At 40.9% G+C, this 22394-nt stretch overlaps 1 protein-coding gene across 2 annotated transcripts in view; it reads left to right on the top strand.

The window, feature by feature from the left end:
* malrd1 (MAM and LDL receptor class A domain containing 1) overlaps positions 1-22394 on the top strand; it is a 72605-nt gene that overhangs the window by 6466 nt on the left and 43745 nt on the right. For both annotated transcript variants that reach the window (XM_056248435.1, XM_056248434.1), the window contains exons 2-7: positions 2053-2166; positions 2925-3013; positions 4494-4667; positions 5579-5675; positions 7488-7610; positions 8878-9030. In XM_056248435.1, coding sequence (XP_056104410.1) covers positions 2053-2166; positions 2925-3013; positions 4494-4667; positions 5579-5675; positions 7488-7610; positions 8878-9030 — 750 coding nt within the window. The remainder of the gene's footprint in view (positions 1-2052; positions 2167-2924; positions 3014-4493; positions 4668-5578; positions 5676-7487; positions 7611-8877; positions 9031-22394) is intronic.

Genomic DNA, 22394 nt, shown 5'->3' with positions numbered 1-22394 from the left:
AACACCCTAGCAACTGCATAGCAACCACCCAGAACACACTAGAAACCAACCGAAATACCTTAGAACATCCTAGCAACACCATAGCAACCACCCAAAATACCTTAGAACACCCTAGCAACACCCTAGCAACCACCCAAAATACCTTAGAACACCCTAGCAACCACCCAGAGCACCCTAGCAACCACCAAAAATACCTTAGAACACCCTAGCAACCACCCAGAACACCCTAGCAACCGCTCAAAATACCTTAGAACACCCTAGCAACACCATAGCAACCTCCTAAAATACCTTAGAACACCCTAGCAACCACCCAAAATACCTTAGAACACCCTAGCAACACCATAGCAACCACCAAAAATACCTTAGAACACCCTAGCAACCACCCAAAATACCTCAGAACACCCTAGCAACCACCCAAAATACCTTAGAACACCCTAGCAACCACCCAGAACACCCTAGTAACCACCAAAAATACCTTAGAACACCCTAGCAACCACCCAGAACACCCTAGCAACCACCCAAAATACCTTAGAACACCCTAGCAACACCCTAGCAACCACCTAAAATACCTTAGAACACCCTAGCAACCACCCAAAATACCTTAGAACACCCTAGCAACCACCCAAAATACCCTAGAACACCCTAGCAACACCCTAGCAACCACCCAAAATACCCTAGAACACCCTAGCAACCACCAAAAATACCTTAGAACACCCTAGCAACCACCAGAAATACCTTAGAACACCCTAGCAACCACCCAAAATACCTTAGAACACCCTAGCAACACCATATTAACCACCTAAAATACCTTAGAACACCCTAGCAACCACCCAGAACACCCTAGCAACCACCTAAAATACCTTAGAACACCCTAGCAACCACCTAAAATACCTTAGAACACCCTAGCAACCACCCAAAATACCCTAGAACACCCTAGCAACCACCAAAAATACCTTAGAACACCCTAGCAACCACCCAAAATACCTTAGAACACCCTAGCAACACCATAGCAACCACCCAAAATACCTTAGAACACCCTAGCAACCACCCAAAATACCCTAGAACACCCTAGCAACACCCTAGCAACCACCCAAAATACCCTAGAACACCCTAGCAACCACCCAAAATACCTTACCAACCACCTAGCAACCACCCAGAACACCCTAGCAACCACTCAAAATACCTTAGCAACCGCCTAGCGACCACCCATAACACCCTAGCAACCAGCCAAAATACCTTAGAACACCCTAGCAACACCTTAGCAACCACCCAAAATACCGTAGAACACCCTAGCAACACCATAGCAACCACCCAAAATACCTTAGAACACCCTAGCAACCACCTTAACACCCTAGCAACCACCCAAAATACCTTAGCAACCGCCTAGCAACCACCCAGAACACCCTAGCAACCACTCAAAATACATTAGCAACCACCTAGCAACCACCCACAACACCTTAGCAACCCACTACAAACACCCTATTAACATTTAATTACTTGAAACTATACTTTAACCTTTAAACTACTTTGAACTTTAAACTATTTAAAACTTTAAACTACTTTAAACTACTTTAAACTAAGTTAAACTTTAAACTACTTTAAACTATAAACTACTTTAAACTTTAAACTACTTTAAACCATAAACTACTTTAAACTACTTTAAACTTTAAACTACTTTAAACTAAGTTAAACTATAAACTACTTTAAACTAATTTAAACTTCAAACTAATTTAAACTTTAAACTAATTTAAACTTCAAACTACTTTAAACTTCTTCAAACTTTGCGGTCCAAACTTTCACAAGCCAACTTAAAGTTTGTCTCGACGAACTTTTTCTAGTTTTATTATTTATTATTACATATGTCCTTATTGTGTATCTGCTCTCTTGAATCTATTTTATAACATATTTTCAGTCAAGGACCTATTAAATGTGTTGTGAAGGATGCCATGTTGAGTTTCATATTTTCAGTGGTTTCTCTATTACAGATTTCAAATTAAATTAATTTACTTTACTGTAATGACCTGATGTAGCTGTGAGTTTCCTCTATTGTAGGCTCACAGTTTGTGAGATGTGACTTTCAGGAAGGTTTCTGTGGTTTTCAACATCATGTTTGGATAAGAGGCTCAGGCTTGAGCCGGCCCAGTACTGAGGGAGAAAATGTTACTGGTAAGTAAAACAGTTGATCTTATATTCGTAGGGATACTACTTAACCAGCCTACTGAATCATATTTGATACATGAATTTCTTAGGCCTCTAAATTATTGACTTGATCAAAACTTTGCTCAAAAACCTGTTGCCCAAAATTTACTGCATGCATTCTGCCCTCTGACTTCTAGATAATTCTAAAAATGTCCCACAACGGGTCATGGTACATATGTCTTTAAAAAAAAAAATTTGTTAGAAAAACCATGTTAAAATATGTGTATTTATCATATATGATACAACAGGGTTTTAAAGAATATTTATATGTACATCCGTCAATCATCATTGTATTGCATTACAACATATGTTTTTGAAGATAAAACAAAGCATTTAAATATCATATTACTAAGATATATTATTGGGATATATGTAGAGTAGCAACTAGTATGCATTTTATGTAAGTAGTTACACTGTTATGAAAACATAATTGATTTGCATTACAAACTATCAGAATTTTATCTTTTTGGCTATATAAATAACATCTGCACCAAATTGCATATTTTTCTCAGTTTGGGTTGAATAAAGTTTTTCCTCCTCGAGTGTAAGCTCCATATTATACTAAATCCATATACGATACAAAACATAAAACGCATATGCAAACTTTTTTTTAGATTGTCTTTTATATATTTTGTCTGAAGGTTCAAAAAACTGTAAAAAAAAAAAAAAAAACTGCATACTGTATTTCCTGACTTTCCAGGACACTGTTTCTTCTCTTTTGTCAGGTCACTGCCTCTATATACGATCCAAAAATGGAGAAGGAGTCACTGCTGAAATATACAGTCCTCTTTTCCAGCCTTCACAGACATGCTGGGTACAGAAAAACATTATCACGGTTTCTAACTAAATGTATTTCGTATCTCGTATGTCTTTGACTATCATTGTAAATCCTGATGCCATATAAAAAAAATAGTTGCTTATTTGGTAAAAATCTACTTTGAGCAAGCTATATATAAAAATGCTAATTTCTGTAACATTTAGTGTGTGATATTTCTTTTATACAACTGTTCAATAATCAAGAAATGAATATTGACTCACATTTTAGACAAAATATTGCCAATTACTTTGTCTATTTTTGCTCCGCCAATGTAAATAGTTTCTGTTGTGGTGTTTTGTTACTAAATTAATCAGTGTTTATGAACAAATCGGTTGAATATATCTCACTCTGTTTTTATTGCAGAATTAATCTGTTTATGAACAAATTGGTTGGATGAATGATGAAGTGACTCACTCTGGTTTCGTTCCTGAATGCTACATCCCAGCTCGCATGTTATCCGTCCTAAATAGTATTCGAAATTAGAATTAGGGTCTCCCAAATTACAGTGTGTTGAAATGAGCATCCCAAAGATACCCGGATGGTCTACTTTTCCCAGTTAGAGTCCGAAGTGCAGATCCATGCACTAACCAATGCCCACAACCCATTGAGCAGTGGACGAGGATTCAGTTAGAACCAAACACAAATAAAAAGTGTTAAAAAACTACAAACATGGTGGATGTGCAAGACTGACGCTTAAGTAGAGAGGTTTATGCCTTCATGTGCTATCAGAATTATCATAAATACAAGTTACTTAGTTAAAAATTGGACATCAATGCCCTCTCAAGACAAAATCATGATGACAAATCATCACCGTTAATGCACATGATACAAAACACAGTTTACAATTACAATAGCCTATAAAGCCTATTATATGATTATTATGGCCAATTATATACAATATTTTAGAAATTCCATAAATGAATGCAATATATATATATTGCAATGAATGCAATATGTTAGTTTTTTGACGAAAGAGACATTTTGGGTTTACCACAAACCATAAGCAGCATCTTGTTAAATGCTTTGCTCAAGCACCCGATTAAGTGTTTAGAGCACTTATCCACTGCCACGGCTACACACTCTTATTGACAGCAGAGAGTTATGCATAGGCTGTCAGAGCCGTGACACAGTGGGTAGTGCATGCACTCATTGTGATCTATGGGTTTAGATCCACTGTTATTGGATATGGAGTAATTCACTTTGAGTGCTTCTCTGCTTATATAAAAATAAGATTGACACTGGCAGGAAGATGCAATAACATCAATAACAACAACCTCACTTTATAACAAAATGGCTTTGAGTATGAAATGCTTTCAGCTTTAATTTTGTCTCATTTGTCCAACCATTGAATATCTTTAGTGGTTCTAACTTGTTATGAAGCAAGCAATACATTGCTTGAATCCTTTGTTCACATAAAACATTTTTTTGGGGGGGTAATTTATATTTTGTCTCTTTGTTGCCCTTTTCTTTTGAACAGCTAACTTTCTATCGTCATATTGGGTTGCTGACAGGGGCTTTGCAGGTTCTGATCCAATTCAAAACTTCGGGAGAGATGGAGGAGGTTTGGTTCCAGTCCACCTCCAATCCTTATCCACACACTCTTCCCTGGATGCGAACAGTGGTGGTGTTAAACAGCAGAGAGGAGTTTAAGGTTGGTGTGGATGTACTGAATGAGGGCTTATGTGTGTTTGGGGGAGGGGCTATTATTATTTGAACTCATGATCAAAAAGTAGTGGTTACACTTTATTTTAAAAGGTAACCCAAAAATTAAAATTAGCCCATGATTTACTCACCCTGAAGCCATCCTAGGTGTATATAACATTCTTCTTTCAGACAAATACAATCGGAGTTATATTAAGAAATGTCTTGGCTCTTCCAAGCTTTATAATGGCAGTGAATGGCTGGATGACTTTGTAAGTCCAGCAAAGCGCATCTATTCATGATGAAAGCGCTCCACATGTCTCTTGGGGTTAATAAAGGCCTTCTGAATTGAACTTTACGCACAACATAATGACGGCAATTGATGCCTCTCGCGGTTCAAACAAAAAGGGCTGGGCAACCACATTCGTCATTACGTTGTGCGTCAAGTTGAGCTGATACTCTTTCGCCTTAAATCAGAAAAGTGGAGCGCTTTCATCATGAATAGATGTGCTTTGCTGGACTTCCAAAGTCATCCAGCCATTCACTGCCATTATAAAGCTTGGAAGAGCCAGGACATTTCTTAATATAACTCCGAATGTATTCGTCTGAAAGAAGAATGTCATATACACCTAGGATGGCTTCAGGGTGAGTAAATTATGGGCTAATTTTCATTTTTGGGTGATCTATCCCTTTAAGGTGTCCGTGTTACAGTGTAATTATACATTTAGAACCGAGTATTAATATTTAGCTACATGTACTTTAGGGTTAGGGTTATGGTGTGGTTTAGGGTTAGTTGCATGTAATTATGCACAATTGATATTACTGTTATAACAAGTAACAAGGACACTGTAAAATAAAGTGTTACAAAAGTATGTATGGTGTGTATTGAATCGGTAAAACTTAACTGCTGTGAATCTACAGGTTGTGATTAGAGGATTGATATTCAACAGCAGTGACCCAAATGAAGTTGTTGCGATTGATGATCTGTCCTTCAGCAGAGAATGTGTGGCAGCCATAGGTGAGTGAACACTAATACATCTTTTCTTTTTTGCAAATCCAGTTAGGCTGGCTAAATCCAAAAGTTTACCAGGATAGTTAAACTAAAAATTTAAATTATGGAATAATTTATTAACATTCATGTTTAAGGTAGAAAAAAAATCATCTTTACTGTTCTGGTTTGATACGACATTAGGGTAAATGAGTAAATGATGAGAGAATTATTATTTTTGGGTGAACTGTTTATTTTTATAATCTTAAAACTTATGCTTTATTAGTGGTGCTTGCCATAGGCAAGCCATCACTATTGTTATTGCTCATACTTATTATTATTATTCCGTGGAAAAGTTTGGCGCTACTCCTCCCGCAGCTTTTGTCACAGACCCATGAATGAGGCGTCAAATCGTGCGGATTATTGAGGAAAGGTGTGCTATGACTTTTATAAGAGAACGGGGGTACGAACAGGGGCGAAAAAGTGGCCGAAAATGTCCCATAGACTTTGCATTGCGACAAATTTTGACGAGTCATAGCTCCGAGCGAGGATTTCGCAGAAACGTGCGATTTACCACATTTGAAGAGGCTGGCAGGCTCTGTAAGAACATACCTCACAATGGGGTAAAAGTTGTACCCCTGGGGGGCAGGAGGCGCCCAAAGTTGCCCCATTGCATACTATGGTCAAGGGACGGCCCATGAAACACACATGCTTTCCTACTATGGTAAATTGCATAGGGATTTTGTATTGAACATAACTGGATCACAGTGTCATAGAGACAAGGGGGCGGGCTCATTTTACTCAGACAACCAATCAGTCTCTCAGGATCATTGTAAAGCTATCAAGCCACACCCTAGCAACCATTTAGAGCACCATAGCAACTGCCTAGAAACGCCCTAGCAACCAGCCAAAATACCCTAGCAACACCATAGCAACCACCAAGAACACCCTAGCAACCACCCAGAATACCTTAGCAACCACCCAAAACACCATAGCAACCGCATTTAGCAACACCCTAGCAACCACCCAGAATACCTTAGCAACCACACAAAATCACCTTAGCAACCACCTAGCAACCACCCCGAATATCTTAGCAAACACCTACTAACCACCCAGAACACCTTAGCAACCCAATAGAAACACCCTAGCAACCGTGCCGAATTTTGCCACTGCAAGCACCACTCACATTTTCTTCCGGAAATGTACATTCTAGTTCAGTATGTTATTCAGTATGTATGATTGCTCCTCCTTCAGATGTCCATGTTTGGGTCATGATGTAGCTGTTTGTAAAGGCACAAAGATGAAGTTATGTGATGGCTGGATTTCTGAATGGTGTGAGGTGCAGAGAGCTCAAGAGATTTGGGGATATAAAGCTGTAAATAAGGTCTAATACATGTATAGCCCTTTGCTGGATGAACTGGGACACCAGAGTGACAATGGTGATAGGCAGAAGGGAACCTCAGCAACTTTACAATTTACAGTTCAGCCGAAGATAGGAGCAAGAGACAGCTACATTTAGAGTATATGCAAGTGCGAGTGGTTTTATTATATTCTGAAGATTTTTTAGATCTACATTTTAAGATTTAATCTATGACACAAAAATATAGCTGTTCAGTAAGTCATTAACTATATTTTATACATTTATCACAAAAAATGCTTAACTGTTTATGAGAAAACCATAAATACAGACAGAACAGAACAAAGCTGACTGTATATTTTATTAACAAAGGTGAATGATGCAGGAAGGAGCTCTCAGAAGCTCTCCACTTTATGAGATACTTCACTTCACTTTTGTTTACTTTTTCTATAATATATATGTGTTGGCTTTATTGTTTTCTTCAGAGACTGACATCAAGGCACCCCTTTCAACTGACTTTCACTGTGGGGAAAATGTCTATGTGGATGGGGTGAAAGTGTGTGACTTTTCTTTAGACTGCCCCAATGGAGAGGATGAGGCCAACTGTTGTAAGTAAATAGACTCAAAGATCAAAAGAGCTTAAAGTTGACATGATTTCACTGGAAAATGAGCCATGTCACTGTTTAACCCTCTGGGCTTCTTTGGTCAAAAATGAAAGGGCAGAGTTTCATAACACCGCCCAAATGTACAGAATATGCAAAGAAAAAAGGCGTAACTTTTATTCTCGCTGTATTATTGTTGTCGCCGGCGCTGCTGGGTGGAGACACTGCTTTTCGTTGCGAAAGCCAAACTACTTTGTTTGGCCTTCCAAAAGAGGACATAATTAGAAAACAGTGGTTAAGTTTTATAACAGTACAACCAAAATATTCGACTGTGTGCTGCGCATTTTTCGGAGGACTGTTTCCAGAACCTGAGAGAGTACAAGGCCGGCTGTACACAAAGGCTGATTCTAAAAAGTGGGGCAATATATCTTTGCTAGAACACTCTGGCGCTTCTGACTCACAAACACAGCCTGTAAGTATGTTTTCACATTTTAATAATTTGCTACCGACTATTCAAACGCGAGTTTTGAGCATATAATAGAGTGGCGCTTGTATGTTGTTTCTATGATCAAAAAAATGCAGACATGGTTTTATGTTTACATAGTGTTCTCCCCCCCGTAGCGTGACGCGTAAAAAGACAGTATTTAGTCATTATAATCAGTAATGTCCCCAATGAAATAAACCCTTACCAATCTGATACGTTCTGGTCCAGTCGCGCTGGCAAAGTTGATCGATCAGCTTGGTCAGATTCGAGCTCGATATTGACTATCACCTGTCATTATTGCTTTGGGATCTGACGTTCCAAATATGGTAAGAGGCGTGACATTTCCGACACACGCATAAGGTTTTCGGGCCAATCACAATGCACTGAATCGCTTGCCAATCAGAGCAAACCACGCTTTTCAGAACCAGAATGATGAACTTTGTAAAAATCGACGCTTTTCAGAAAGGAGGGGCATAGAGGAGCAACAATAATGTACGGTATGTGTAAAATAATGACTTTTTTAAAACTAAAACCGCGTAAACGCATTGCATTAAACCAAATACACAAAAATAATGTTCTTTTTAGAACCATCTTATGACCCCTTTAATAAACATTTACTTTGATTAAAATCAAACACCCTGTTTTTTTGTTGTTGTTTTTTTTACAATAAGCAATTGACCAAGTTTTTTGCATAATCATTTGTTAAAAAAATACACTGCTTTGAAAGGGTTGTTTTATCCTTTACATTATTATTTTATTATTCCTTCATAATGTTAATTTGACTTTCAGCGGCACGGTGTGATTTCGAGTCTGACTCATGCGGTTGGTATGAGCTCATCCAGGGTGATGGATTTGAATGGGTAAGAGGCTCAGCTGATGGAGTCTCCATAGATTATGTAGACCAAACACCACCCCAGGACCACTCGACTAATACAAGTGCAGGTGAGAGTAACACATGAAATGCCTTTGTCTCACACTTTAGTTACTCTGTCAACCCCAAAAGATGCTAAATTGTAGATTTTTTTTTTTTTTTTGGACTCAAATTTAATGGTTAAATAAAAAATATTGTAATCAAAAAGCATGTCTAATTAATTGAAATCATGAAACTTATACAATTTAACAACAATTTATTAAAAGTTTAACAAAAATGACATGTTTAGGGCACTATGAAATAAGTTTAAATGAATTTTTTCCCAAATTCTGTTTTCTGCTTTAAGTTTTCTGGATTCCATTTTAATGGACAATTACGATTATTCCTTTAAAAAAATATTTTTAATAATAATTTATTATTAGTGTTAGTATTATTATTACATTGAGACGTAGCTCAATTCTACTGTACAACAGTAATATATTTCTTTCACAATTTCTTCAAGTTAAACTGAACTTTTTTTTGGTAAAAAATGGTAAAATTCTGATGAAGTGACTCTCAGAGCAGCTCTGGAGATGAAGTTTAAAGTCCCCGTGAACCGGAAGTTGCAAACGACTTTTCTCCAGTGTTGTGACGTATTTCCGAGAGAAACGGATTACTAAATGAGGCAAAATAGTGGGTGTGGCTTTTTTCCAACTAGCACCTGATTGGATCTAGAAAAGGTGTTTTCATTCAGCCTGTCTACTGTCAGTTGGAGGGGCGTGTTTACGGATGTTAAAGAGCATATTGCAGGTTAAAAAAAAAATCTAAATTAACATATAACCTTGTATGAAAATACCATATGAAAAAGGTAATGCAGGATTTAAAATGTTTTAAAACGACATAAGGGCACAAATTTAGTAGATAAAGTGAGCGTTTCTTGGACTGCTCGTAAAAAAACGTTTTTTTTTTCAACATCGCGTCATTTTACGTCACCAGAGGGAGGGAGCATCAGCAGCGCAGATAGGTTTGTATTCAGTAGAGCGGGTAAATTTGCTTTTTTATACTCAGAATGACAATTTGGAATGTAAAGAACAACATATTATTATACAGTTATTTGTTTTATTAGGAAAATACCATATACATAAAAAGAATTGGGCTTTTTTTCACATTTTATAAATGACTTCACATTATATGTACATCTTTTGGAACAAACTAAAAGCAAAAAAGCAATGAAAACATGTAATGCTTTGAAAGCACTGGATTTTATGTAAAACTTTTTTTGTATTTTTTATTTCCTGGCATCCTGGCAGCTAATGTTAATGTGATATTGTGAATATGTAAAACCTCTTGTTCTTGTGGCATCGAATTAAAAAAAAAGTCAGTAAGAGCAGTCGTGAATCCGTGTTTTCGGTAGTTTTTGTATTTTAATTCATCATCGTCATGGTAAATTGTGTTTGTGGAGGTTGCAAAAACTCCGGCCTGTCAGGACATCGAGTCCACAGGTTTCCTAACAAGAAAAGGGACGGTGCTGTCCAGGCGCGTCGTTAGACATGGGCATTCGGGGCTTCAGCCCCGGATGTTTTTTTTTTAGCCCCGGATCTCAAAAAAAAATAATTTATTGATAATTTTTATTATTTTTTAATAATTTTGTATTTATAAAAAAAAAAAAAAAATGACCTGGTCTTTTAATCTATCCTTCGGAATCATGTATTATAGACGATTAAAATGCACGCTTGCATTTAGAGTGCGCACCAGAGGAGAGAGAGAGCCTAAAAGAGCCATCAGTTAAAGGAGCTGTATGTAAGATTGTGGCCAAAATTGGTACTGCAATCACTTTCAAATTACTGTAGAGCGGTGTATCCCCTCCCCCTCCCCCCTGACTCGAGGTTGCCAGATAGGCTGCAGGATCCAGCAGGAACGTAGGCTGCTACAAGGAGCTTTCAACTAGAGCAGAGCTGGCAACCCGGATGCCGAAACACTACTGACTTCGTGATTGGTAGATAGGTGGAGGGTGGGGCTTCAGGCCAAAACACAAGATGACAACATCAACATCAGTTGAGGGCTGCAACTGCACTTTTTAAATGACAATATCGTGGCCGTACTACTGTTGTCAGTGATATAAGTATTTGAAATGAACATGATTTCTTAATGTCTAGAGACATATCAGGGCCATTTTATGATTAATTGAAATACATTTCTTACATACAGCTCCTTTAACTTACAGCTTTAGGGCTTGACTGTCATTGTTGTTTGTGGGCGTGGCTTCTGGTGGTAGCTATTATGGACATTAGAGGGGGAAGGTATACTATATACTATATGAAGACTATAGTATAATGTGAGATAGAAATAAAAATTTAAGTCGTTAAATTCAAGATCACGTAAACGTTTCCCTCCGCTGCGGCTGTCAGTCATTCTCCATTCAGCATCAAACAGCGCGTTGCGTTTGGTTACGACAGTCAACGATGAAACTCTCTCCAAGATGATTCAATGTTACTATTATTATACTTTATAGGTAGATAAAGCTCTATGGTTTCGCATAAAATGACTGATCTTGCAGGACTGTTTGGTGTTAGATCACAACACTGGAGAGCACTATAATTGTTCTTCACGCGCACATTAACTGAAATTTAAAACTGTTAAAAGAAAAGGCTCAATAAACTATTGCATAGATAGATACTGTTACTGTATAATACATTATGCATCGATATGCCTTTCCTTTGTGCTTTGAACTTTTCTGCGCGCTGTGACTCTGTGTTGCTTCAAGTGTCACAGTGTCTGGTTTATGTTCCTTGGGTCACCACTAGATGTCCTCCTTCCCCACGGTGTCCATCACACTCTTGAACTACATCCCCCATGATCCTTGTCTTTTCATTGCACTAAGCTGTCTCTTATCACTGATCATTGCACTCAGCCTGTTCCCCATTATCATTGTCATTTCCCTGTGTATATATACCCTGTCTGTTTTAGTATGTGTCACGGAGTCCTTGTATTTATCACGCCACTTCTGTGTTCCTGTTTATGTTCTTGTTTTGGATGGATTATGATATATCGACTATTGCCTGGACTGGATTTTGAGTAACGGATTTCCCTAATTAAACATACTTTCTGCAATTGGATCTTCTCCTGTGTTTCCTGGTGTGGTTCGTGACATCAAGCGCATCATTCTGCACTCGAGATGCACATAAGCGCTGTGTGCCGCACATGAGTCTTTCATAATTATATCATAATACTTTTGCGCAATGAAAGATTATTAATAGCTTTTTTTGTTCTGTTCTGTCCTATCTATCATATGTTGCTGCCTCATTAAACAGCTCTGCTATACATTTAAAAATGTCTTAATTTTATAGTAGACTATATATAATAATTGATCTTTCTGATTTTTATCTTGTTTTTCATGAATGTATTTTACAACTATACAAAGAGCAATGTGTAACATTTTACCTGATTTAGTGCTACACTTATTGTCTCTTTGTTCCCCACTAAATAATGTTTTTTTTTCACTAAATGTTCATATTTTATACAATTATTGTTTTTCTAGACTAAATTTTACTGAGTTATCCACTAATCTACACTCACCGGCCACTTTATTAGGTACCCCATGCTAGTAACGGGTTGGACCCCCTTTTGCCTTCAGAACTGCCTCAATTCTTCGTGGCATAGATTCAACAAGGTGCTGGAAGCATTCCTCAGGGAGTTTGGTCCATATTGACATGATGGCATCACACAGTTGCCGCAGATTTGTCGGCTGCACATCCATGATGCGAATCTCCCGTTCCACCACATCCCAAAGATGCTCTATTGGGTTGAGATCTGGTGACTGTGGAGGCCATTTTAGTACAGTGAACTCATTGTCATGTTCAAGAAACCAATTTGAAATGATTAGAGCTTTGTGACATGGTGGAAGTAGCCATCAGAGGATGGGTACATGGTGGCCATAAAGGGATGGACATGGTCAGAAACAATGCTCAGGTAGGCCGTGGCATTTAAACGATGCCCAATTGGCACTAAGGGGCCTAAAGTGTGCCAGGAAAACATCCCCCACACCATTACACCACCACCACCAGCCTGCACAGTGGTAACAAGGCATGATGGTTCCATGTTCTCATTCTGTTTACCCCAAATTCTGACTCTAACATCTGAATGTCTCAACAGAAATCGAGACTCATCAGACCAGGCAACATTTTTCCAGTCTTCAACTGTTCAATTTTGGTGAGCTCTTGCAAATTGTAGCCTCTTTTTCCTATTTGTAGTGGAGATGAGTGGTACCCGGTGGAGTCTTCTGCTGTTGTAGCCCATCCGCCTCAAGGTTGTGCGTGTTGTGGCTTCACAAATGCTTTGCTGCATACCTCGGTTGTAACGAGTGGTTATTTCAGTCACTGTTGCCCTTCTATCAGCTCGAACCAGTCTGGCCATTCTCCTCTGACCTCTGGCATCAACAAGGCATTTCCGCCCACAGAACTGCCGCTCACTGGATGTTTTTTCTTTTTCGGACCATTCTCTGTAAACCCTAGAGATGGATGTGCGTGAAAATCCCAGTAGATTAGCAGTTTCTGAAATACTCAGACCAGCCCTTCTGGCACCAACAATCATGCCACGTTCAAAGTCACTCAAATCACCTTTCTTCCCCATACTGATGCTCGGTTTGAACTGCAGGAGATTGTCTTGACCATGTCTACACGCCTAAATGCACTGAGTTGCCGCCATGTGATTGGCTGCTTAGAAATTAAGTGTTAACGAGCAGTTGGACAGGTGTACCTAATAAAGTGGCCGGTGAGTGTAGTTTATAATATAATTTTTGTCATAGGTTATGATCATATATATTTTTTTTTGATTTGTTGTTTTTATTTAAAATGAAGTTGTCTGTATTAAGTAGATTGTGTTTAACACACAAAAGAGTGATTATCAGTTCAACACACAGAGTTATAGAAATTATACTTGATTTAAAAAAAAAACTGCGCTGGTATTGGACCGGTATCGGTTGATACTCAGAATTTTTGGTATCGGATTAGATCGGTTCAGAAAAAATTATATCGGGACATCCCTAATATTTTCTGGTAGGCTATATCTAAGTTATCCAGGAGCTCTGTTGACATAGGCTTAGCTTGATGAATTGAGTCGTTGAACACAGCAGGAGAGAACGCAACGTTAGCCAGCTAGCTAAAGCTCTGGAAAATGATTAGCTAACGCTACGGAGGCCATAATATTTTTGACTCATGGCTGAAGTTAAGTTTCTCCAGCTCTCCAGGTTGGCAAAAAATGCATCTCAAAATGCATCAGATTGATGCTTTAAAATATGGAATATTTAAAATTTTCTTACGGGGGAGCATGCCCCCGGACCCCCCTAGAGGGGTAATATCCTTCTCAACTTTTGAGTGGGGACTGGGCTAAGCCCCCAATGTATCAAGACCCTAGCAACGCCCCTGGTGCTGTCTATCGTGCCTGTGTGCGGTTTTTGCAGCTGTAGAGACAGGATTACTCTTCCGCATCGGCTTCAAAAAACGCGATCGTGTGTAGCGTACACCAGATCGGAGGAACAAAAACGTGTATATCAGGAATAAAAATATCTATCTGTCTCTCGATGAGAAACCGCTAAGTTATATCACGTAACGTTAGTCTGGACGGATATTAATGAGCATGACATACGCGCCTGATCAACGCTTATAGTTTATTCTGTTATTGGTAAATTCCAATACTCCTAGATGACCAATAATAGCTTTGCTATTAACTCATATACGATGGTAATAATCTGTACAACATTGAGAGCACAATGTATATCGTTAGCGAACGTGTATAGGCTATATCTATAAGTTAGCAGTGGTCTCTCACCACGACACCTGCCGTGGCGGCGTTTCATGTAGAAACGCCGTTCATGTAGAACAACGACATTACCGAACGATATACACCTCACATTTTACCAAACAGAATGAACGATGTACTATTAACTCTATTACACTATTAATTAAAACTTACAGTGAACAGTATTAAATATAAAAACACATATGCCTTTTTGTTGCAGTGCAGTTTTTATTGCAGTGGTATAATGTTTTGCCGACAGCACTACAGTCCTCATTTTTTTTTTTGCTGCTTCCATTCTCCTGATTGCTATTATTTAATTTCTTCGTTAAAAAAAAACATCCAGGGAAGATTGAATAGGCCTGTTCTTTTAATGTTTACTCAGTATCTGACAGCTAAGCTAATCAAAAATACGCGCGATTAAGTGACGCAAGATTTCCATTACACGAGAGTAGATGTTAAAACTTCATGCTGATTTGTACTCGGCTTTCGGCAAGATAAGCAACACTAAGACGTAGCTTTACAGTAAACTATGCTTCTCCATCCATTTACGCTTCTTTCCACGTGGTGGTGTGACTCCCCTTCTGTCCGGCGCTAACGGCTGCAGTGTACTTGGCGCGTCAGCACACACGACGGCTGCAACTACAGTGTGGTCTCCCCAGTGGACCAGCACGACAACCGTCTGGATTGAGCCGAGTAGGGGACATCTCTAGGGTCTTCAAGTGGGCACCTTCCGTCCTCAGTGTTTCGTCGACTAGCCCACGACACCTCAAGAGGGCTCGACAGTGACTCTGGCGTCCCAGAGTCACCCCCCTCCGTCCCCCACTCAACTCAGCCCAGCTTACTGACCTCTACATCCCTCCTGCTGCTGAGACCTAACCACAATCTCACAATCTCTCCGCAACCGAACCATACGCGCCAACCCGTTTTACTAAGGCTGTCGAGCCCCACTGGTGCGTTAATATGCAGTTTCAGTGGCAACGGTTCCGTATGGCATACCACCTACCGCAAAAACACAATATCTGCCCAACCACCCGTCATTCACGCAATATACACAGGAACGTAATGACTGTAAATACTATACAACTTATCCAAATAAACCAACAGACTCTTCAAGTTTTAACAATTCTACGAAACCGTAGCATGGCGGCCTGTACACAGCCAGCCCGAATCTTTCCGTCTCAACCACAGCCAGTTGCTGCTCCTTTCTGCTGCTTCAGAAAAGTTCTTTACTGTGCGACGCAACTCTTGGCCACTGAATCCGACGTCTCTGAGGAACCGGGTTGTAGAGTGTGCCACAAAACCTCGACAACCCACTTCCACTGGATAAACCTGGACTCTCCATCCTCGCTGTTCTGCTTCAGTGGCCAGATGAGCATACCGCAGTTTCTTCCTCTCATATGCCTCATCTACCGCATCCCCCCATGGCACTGTTAACTCTATCAGTTGAACAATGCGTGCTGATCCGGACCACAAAACAATATCTGGTCGTAGGTTGGTGGTGGCAATCTCAGGTGGAAAAATAAGCCGTTGATCAAGATCAGCCAGCATCTTCCAGTCCCTAGCAGCTTCCAGTTGTCCTGGGCGAGAATTGGTGTTAACACCTTTTCTTGGTGGTTGCTCGCCTGGGCGGAGGAATATTGTCTTCTGCGTGTAATGTTTTGCTAGAACAGGCAGCAACTTATTGGTCATACTACGTTTGCCTTCCAATGCTAAAGCCAAACATCGCAGTACTTGGTCATGGCGCCAAGTAAACCGACCTTGGCTAAGAGCCACCTTACATCCTGTCAAAATGTGCCTTAATGTGGCAGGTGATGAACACAAAGGACAAGAGGGATCCTCTCCTACCCAGAGGTTTAGGTTCTGCGGTGATGGGAGAACATCATATGTTGACCTAATAAGGAAACTGATCCTACTCTCTTCCATTGACCAAAGGTCTTACCAGCCCATCTTGCGTTGTTCCACACTCTCCCATCTCATCCACTCTCCCTGCTTGGGCTGGGAAATGGCCTTTATACATCTCATCCTCTCCTCCTGCTTTCGCACCTCGTTGACTACCAGCTTCCTCCTTTGAGCTGGGCCTGCCTTGTGCCATTTAGGAGGAGCTAAACTGAGCCCAAAACCCCCTCTTCCATGCTGTACCTGTCCCACGATATCCCCAATTTGTAGGTCAGCCTTTGCCTCTACTACAGATTTCTTTGCTGACCACTTTCTACCAGTTTTTAACACAGGGGCTGCCTCTCTTACACATTTGTCACGTGACTCTACTAAGGTAATTTCCAGCCTGACCTTGGCACACTTGAACTCCTCGGTTAAAGCAGAGACTTGCAGGTGCAATATTCCTTTACTATAAAGTCCCACTCTGCTGAGGCAGTGTGGAACTCCCAACCATTTCCTGATGTATGAACTTATTAACGCTTCCAGCTTATCCACTGTTGTCAAAGAAACCTCGTACACAGTCAGTGGCCACAGCAACCTTGGCAGTAGACCAAACTGAAAGCACCAGAGTTTTAGTTTGTCAGGTAGAGCACAGCTGTTTATGCTCTTCAACCCTTCCACTGCTTGTCGTCTAACTTCTCCCACTCGAACTGTGTCCTTTAGATACCCATCGTACCATCTCCCAAGACTCTTCACTGGCTTCTCAGAAACTGTTGGTATTGCCTCACCATTAATGAAGAATGTTTTATCTACTACCTTTCCTTTAACTATCGAGATGCTCCTTGATTTAGAGGGCTTAAATTGCATTCGTGCCCATTCGATATTATCTGTTAACTTCCCCAATAACCGATTAGTGCAGGCTACTGTTGTAGTCATGGTTGTCATGTCATCCATGTGTGCTCTGATTGGTGGTAGTCGCATCCCAGAAGCCAAGCGCTCTCCTCCAACTACCCATCTTGATGCCCTAATGATTACTTCCATTGCCATGGTAAAAGCCAGTGGAGAAATGGTGCATCCTGCCATTATTCCAACCTCTAAGCATTGCCATGCAGTGCTGAATTTTGGAGTTGAGAAACTAAATTGCAAATCTCCAAAATAGGCTTTCACTAAATTTGTTATTGACATTGGTACTCTGAAAAAATCAAATGCTGCCCAAAGAAGCTCATGTGGCACTGAACCATATGCATTAGCCAAATCCAGGAATGTCACATGGAGCTCCTTCCTCTCCTTTTTAGCTGACTGAATTCGTTGCCAGATAACATTGATGTGTTCTAAGCATCCTGAGAACCCTGGAATGCCCGCTTTTTTAACTGAAGTGTCAACGAAGCCATTCTTTAATAGGTAGGTGGACAATCTCTGGGCAATAATGCTGAAGAAAATCTTACCTTCAACGTTTAATAGTGAAATAGGACGAAACTGACTGGGACTTTTTCTTTAGGTATAAAGACTCCACCTGCTCTGCGCCATGCTCTAGGTACAACCTGTTTTTCCCATGCCACTTTTATCAATTTCCTGAATAAACTGCGGCTGCGCACACTCACTCCACACAAGTTTTTTTATAATAATACTTTTGCAATAATGTGTGTCTCCTCTCACCGTTGTTCTGTCTAACATTAATCCTGGCCTGTCCCTGCTCTCTCGGCAGCATAGCAGGCTCATAATTGTAAGGCTGTCGTCCGTGGTCTGTCATACGAGTAAGTCCGAAATGTCATTGCGATCCATTCTTTTCCTGTTGTTTGAATGGTTTGAATCGACCGCTCTCCCGCCCGTTACGTCCCGCCCGTTACGTCACGCCCGTCACGCCCATTTTCAGATGCGGAAGTAAAATTCTCTCACAAAAACGACTCCAGAAGCCAATGTAAGCTATTTATAAGTATATTTTAAAGAAAATGTAATTACTACATTGTTTTTCTATACATTCACTCGTTGGGTCCTCTAACCTGCAATATGCCCTTTAAGCAGACACCCAAACTGTCAAACCTATGTCATCAGGGAAGGTCCTCCAATGCAGAGGGGAGGGGAAATTTCAGATTTTGATTAAAGATTACGAAGCCAAAAAAATGTTTTGTGTGGATTGACTTGGAATTGTTCACCACAAAACAATCAATTTAGGCAAACAAAGTAAGTATGGTCAATTTTGAATTCATGGGGACTTTAATGTCCTCATATTGTGAGGCGGCAGAGGCTGAGAACATCACAAGCGTCACACGCTTTAGAGTGTGTGTGTGTGTGTGTGTGTGTGTGTGTGTGGTAAATGAAACCGCATGTCTGAGCAATTCATTCACACAGAGACATGCAGGATTCTCAACATGCAGGATTCATTTTTAAAAAGTCATTTTGCTGTTTAATATTCACAGTCACTAGTCTATAGCTATGTTTCCATCACCCTGTTTTAATTGGCAAGTATTGCATCAGAAACGAGTGATAGAAATGGCAAAAAAAAAAAAAAAATCCCGTAACTCGCAAAAAAGTTGTTTCTTTCGCTTGAGGTGGTTTTTGACTTGTGCGAAAAAGAGTTAATGCAAATAATGGGAGATGGAAACGCATTTGCCGAATAAATTCTGACGTAGCGTACATAATACCTGTCACATATATGCTCACACCAGGTATATGTTCTATTATTATTTATTGAGAGCAACAGTTCACTAAACACCATGTGCAATTCTCGCAGTATTCATCTGACAACACCCTCACCACTCGCAGTATTCACGCACACATTACGTCATACACTCCCCAAAGCCTTTTGGGTATTGTAGTATTAACATCCCAACACATCTCCCCTTTTAAACAACATAACACCCATTACAACAGAGAAGTAACACTTATTAAGACAATCAAATTAGAATAACATTCCAGTCAGTTTACCTTACTGTTACTAATTACTAATGAGAAATACTGTTTCCTGAACAATAATATACTCCGTATTATACCATAAACAACTCTTTAAACAAATAGGGGATATGATCCACTACTAGTCTCTGTACCGAACTGGCAGTTTCATTACCCTGCCACTAGAGGGTTTTTTCGGACCAGGAATAGAGTCCGGTGGAGCTTGCTCCGCATTCATGACAGGTGTGGAATGCTCATGCGGTTTCTGCATTAGTGGGGATTGTGAAAAACTGTCCATGTCAGTCTTTGCAGAATCAGTTCTTGTGGGCCCCACTCTCTGTAAGTGACGCCTATTACGTCTCAGAACAGTTCCACTTTGTGTCTGCACCAAATAGGAACGTGGCTCCTTTGTGTGCTTCACCACCACACCTGATGTGGACCATGCTTTCTCCCCGTCCAACTTCAAGAGAACTTGATCTCCGGGGTTTAGGTGGGAAAGCATCCGGACTGAATGTCTTTTGTCAAAGAAGCGTTTGTAAGCAGCTTTAGCTTGTTTGTCCTTCCCAGCCACTTTGTCAAGACTGATAAGACATGCTCGCAAATTTTTCTCAAGAACAGGCAATGTAGTGCGAATTTGGTGTCCCAACATTAGCTGAGCAGGGCTTGCACCGGTAGCTGCAATTGGAGTAGCCCTGTAGCTCAAGAGGGCCAAGTGAGGGTCGGGTTGGCGCAGGATATGCTTTGCTGTTTTAACAGCCCGCTCAACAGCCCCATTGGACTGTGGGTAATGGGGACTGCTAGTAGTGTGCAGGATGCCCCAGCCCTTACAAAAGTCCGCAAAGTCTATGCTGCTGAACTGAGTACCGTTATCAGAGCGTAGTTCATTTGGAATTCCCCATCTTGCGAACATCCCCTTTAGGGAGGTGATCACACTGCGGCTGCTAGTGGAGTGTAAATGGGCAATTTCAATGTCTCTAGAATACAAATCCACCACCACCAAATAATTTTTACCTCCACTTTCACGTAGATCTGCTCCAATCGTGTGCCAGGCGCTGGGAGGAAGTGGAGTGGTGACCAAGGGCTCCTTTCTCTGGGTTGGTCTGTGCTCGTGACAGAAGGCACATTGAGATATCTTTGCATAAAGATCTGCCCCGATGCCAGGCCACCAAACTGACATTTTTGCTCGTTCTCTACATTTGTTTAGCCCTTGGTGACCTTCATGCAATCGGTCAAGGATATCTCGTCGTTGTGCGGTGGGAACTACGATCCTGTCGCTATGTAAGAGTAGTCCCTCAGCCCTGGACAATGATGCTCGTTCTGCATGGTAAGCTATGAGCTCCGACGGCACGTGGTGTGGCCAACCTTCTTTGATGAAGCGCATTACCTTCCTCATAATCGGGTCGTTGGAAGTGGACTCACGAATTGCATTCAACTTGGGCTCTGACACTGGCCGGGTCTGAATCACGGCCTCCACATAAGCTCGCACATCCTCTTCGGTGTCTGAAACCTCTGACTCTGTTATGGGGTTGCGTGACAGGGTATCAGCCACAACTAATGACTTGCCTGGGACATGGATGGCTTTCACGTTGAAACGCATCAGGCGCATTAGCAGACGTTGACAGCGCAAGGGTGTTTTGTCCAGATCATAAGTGTTAATCAGGGGAACCAGGGGCTTATGGTCCGTTTGCAGTGTAAACTCACCCAGGCCCAGTAGATAACAGGAAAGCCGCTCACATGCCCAAACCGCAGCCAGACATTCTTTCTCTATTTGAGAGTATTTCAATTCAGCACAGTATAAGGTTCTGGAGCAGAAAGCTATAGGAAGTGTCTTGTCGCCATGGATTTGCAACAGAGTGGCACCCAGTCCGAAACTGCTGGCATCCGCGGACACAATGGTAGGTTTTGTGACGTCATAGAAAGCTAATACTGGAGCAGAGGACAGCATTGCCTTTATTTTGCTAAAGGCCTGCTGCTGTTGCGTGTCCCACAGCCATGCAGAATCTTTCTTGAGCAGTTCGTTGAGTGGGTGCAACACCGTGGACAAGTCAGGTAGAAACTTTCCGAGGTAATTTACCATACCTAGCACTTGTCGGAGTTGGGTGATGTCTTTGGGGCATGGCAGGTCTGTAATCGCTTTGACTTTATCCGGATCGGGTTTCACGCCATCACTGCTAATGATGTGCCCAAAGAAACAGAGTTCTGTCTCACCGAAATGGCATTTGTCTTTATTGAGCTTCAGTCCTGACTCCAGGATTGTCTGCAAAACCGCCTCCAGATTCTTATCATGTGTCTCTTGATCTCTGCCATACACCAGCACATCGTCCATGACCACTACACAGCCCTCATGTCCCTCCAGCAGCTTGGTCATCTCCCTCTGAAAGATCTCAGGAGCTGATGTGATCCCAAAGGGAAGTCTCTGAAAACAAAATCTGCCTCTTGGAGTGATAAACGTCGTAAGCATTGAACTATTGCAGTCCAACGGGATTTGCCAGAATCCAGATGATGCGTCAAGCGTTGAGAACAATTTAGCCCCTGACAGCTTAACAGCAACGTCCTCCAGGGTAGGTAGCATGAATTTTTCTCTTTTCACTGCTTTGTTGAGGCGCTTTAAGTCTACACATATCCTGACTTTGCCATTTTTCTTGGCTACTGGGACCATTGGAGCGCACCAGTCAGTGGGCTGTGTAACTTCGTGTATTATCTGCATGGACTGCATTCGCTGTAGCTCCTCATCAACCTTCTGGATCAATGGAAAAGGCACCCTGCATGGTGTTGCTAAACTGTAGGGTTGTACATCTGACTTCAATTCAATTTTTATCGGCTTGCAGTTCAGACAGCCAATTTCCCCGAATACTTCTGCCCGAATGTGGTCTGCTCTGGCTGCCAGTCTCATAGC

Source organism: Rhinichthys klamathensis, unplaced genomic scaffold, assembly GCF_029890125.1.
Source record: "Rhinichthys klamathensis goyatoka isolate OS25496 unplaced genomic scaffold, OSU_Roscu_1.1 h1tg000055l_1, whole genome shotgun sequence".
Lineage (NCBI taxonomy): Eukaryota > Metazoa > Chordata > Actinopteri > Cypriniformes > Leuciscidae > Rhinichthys > Rhinichthys klamathensis.
The sequence above is the reverse complement of the archived record's forward strand: the minus strand, read 5'-3'. Positions and strand labels throughout refer to the sequence as shown.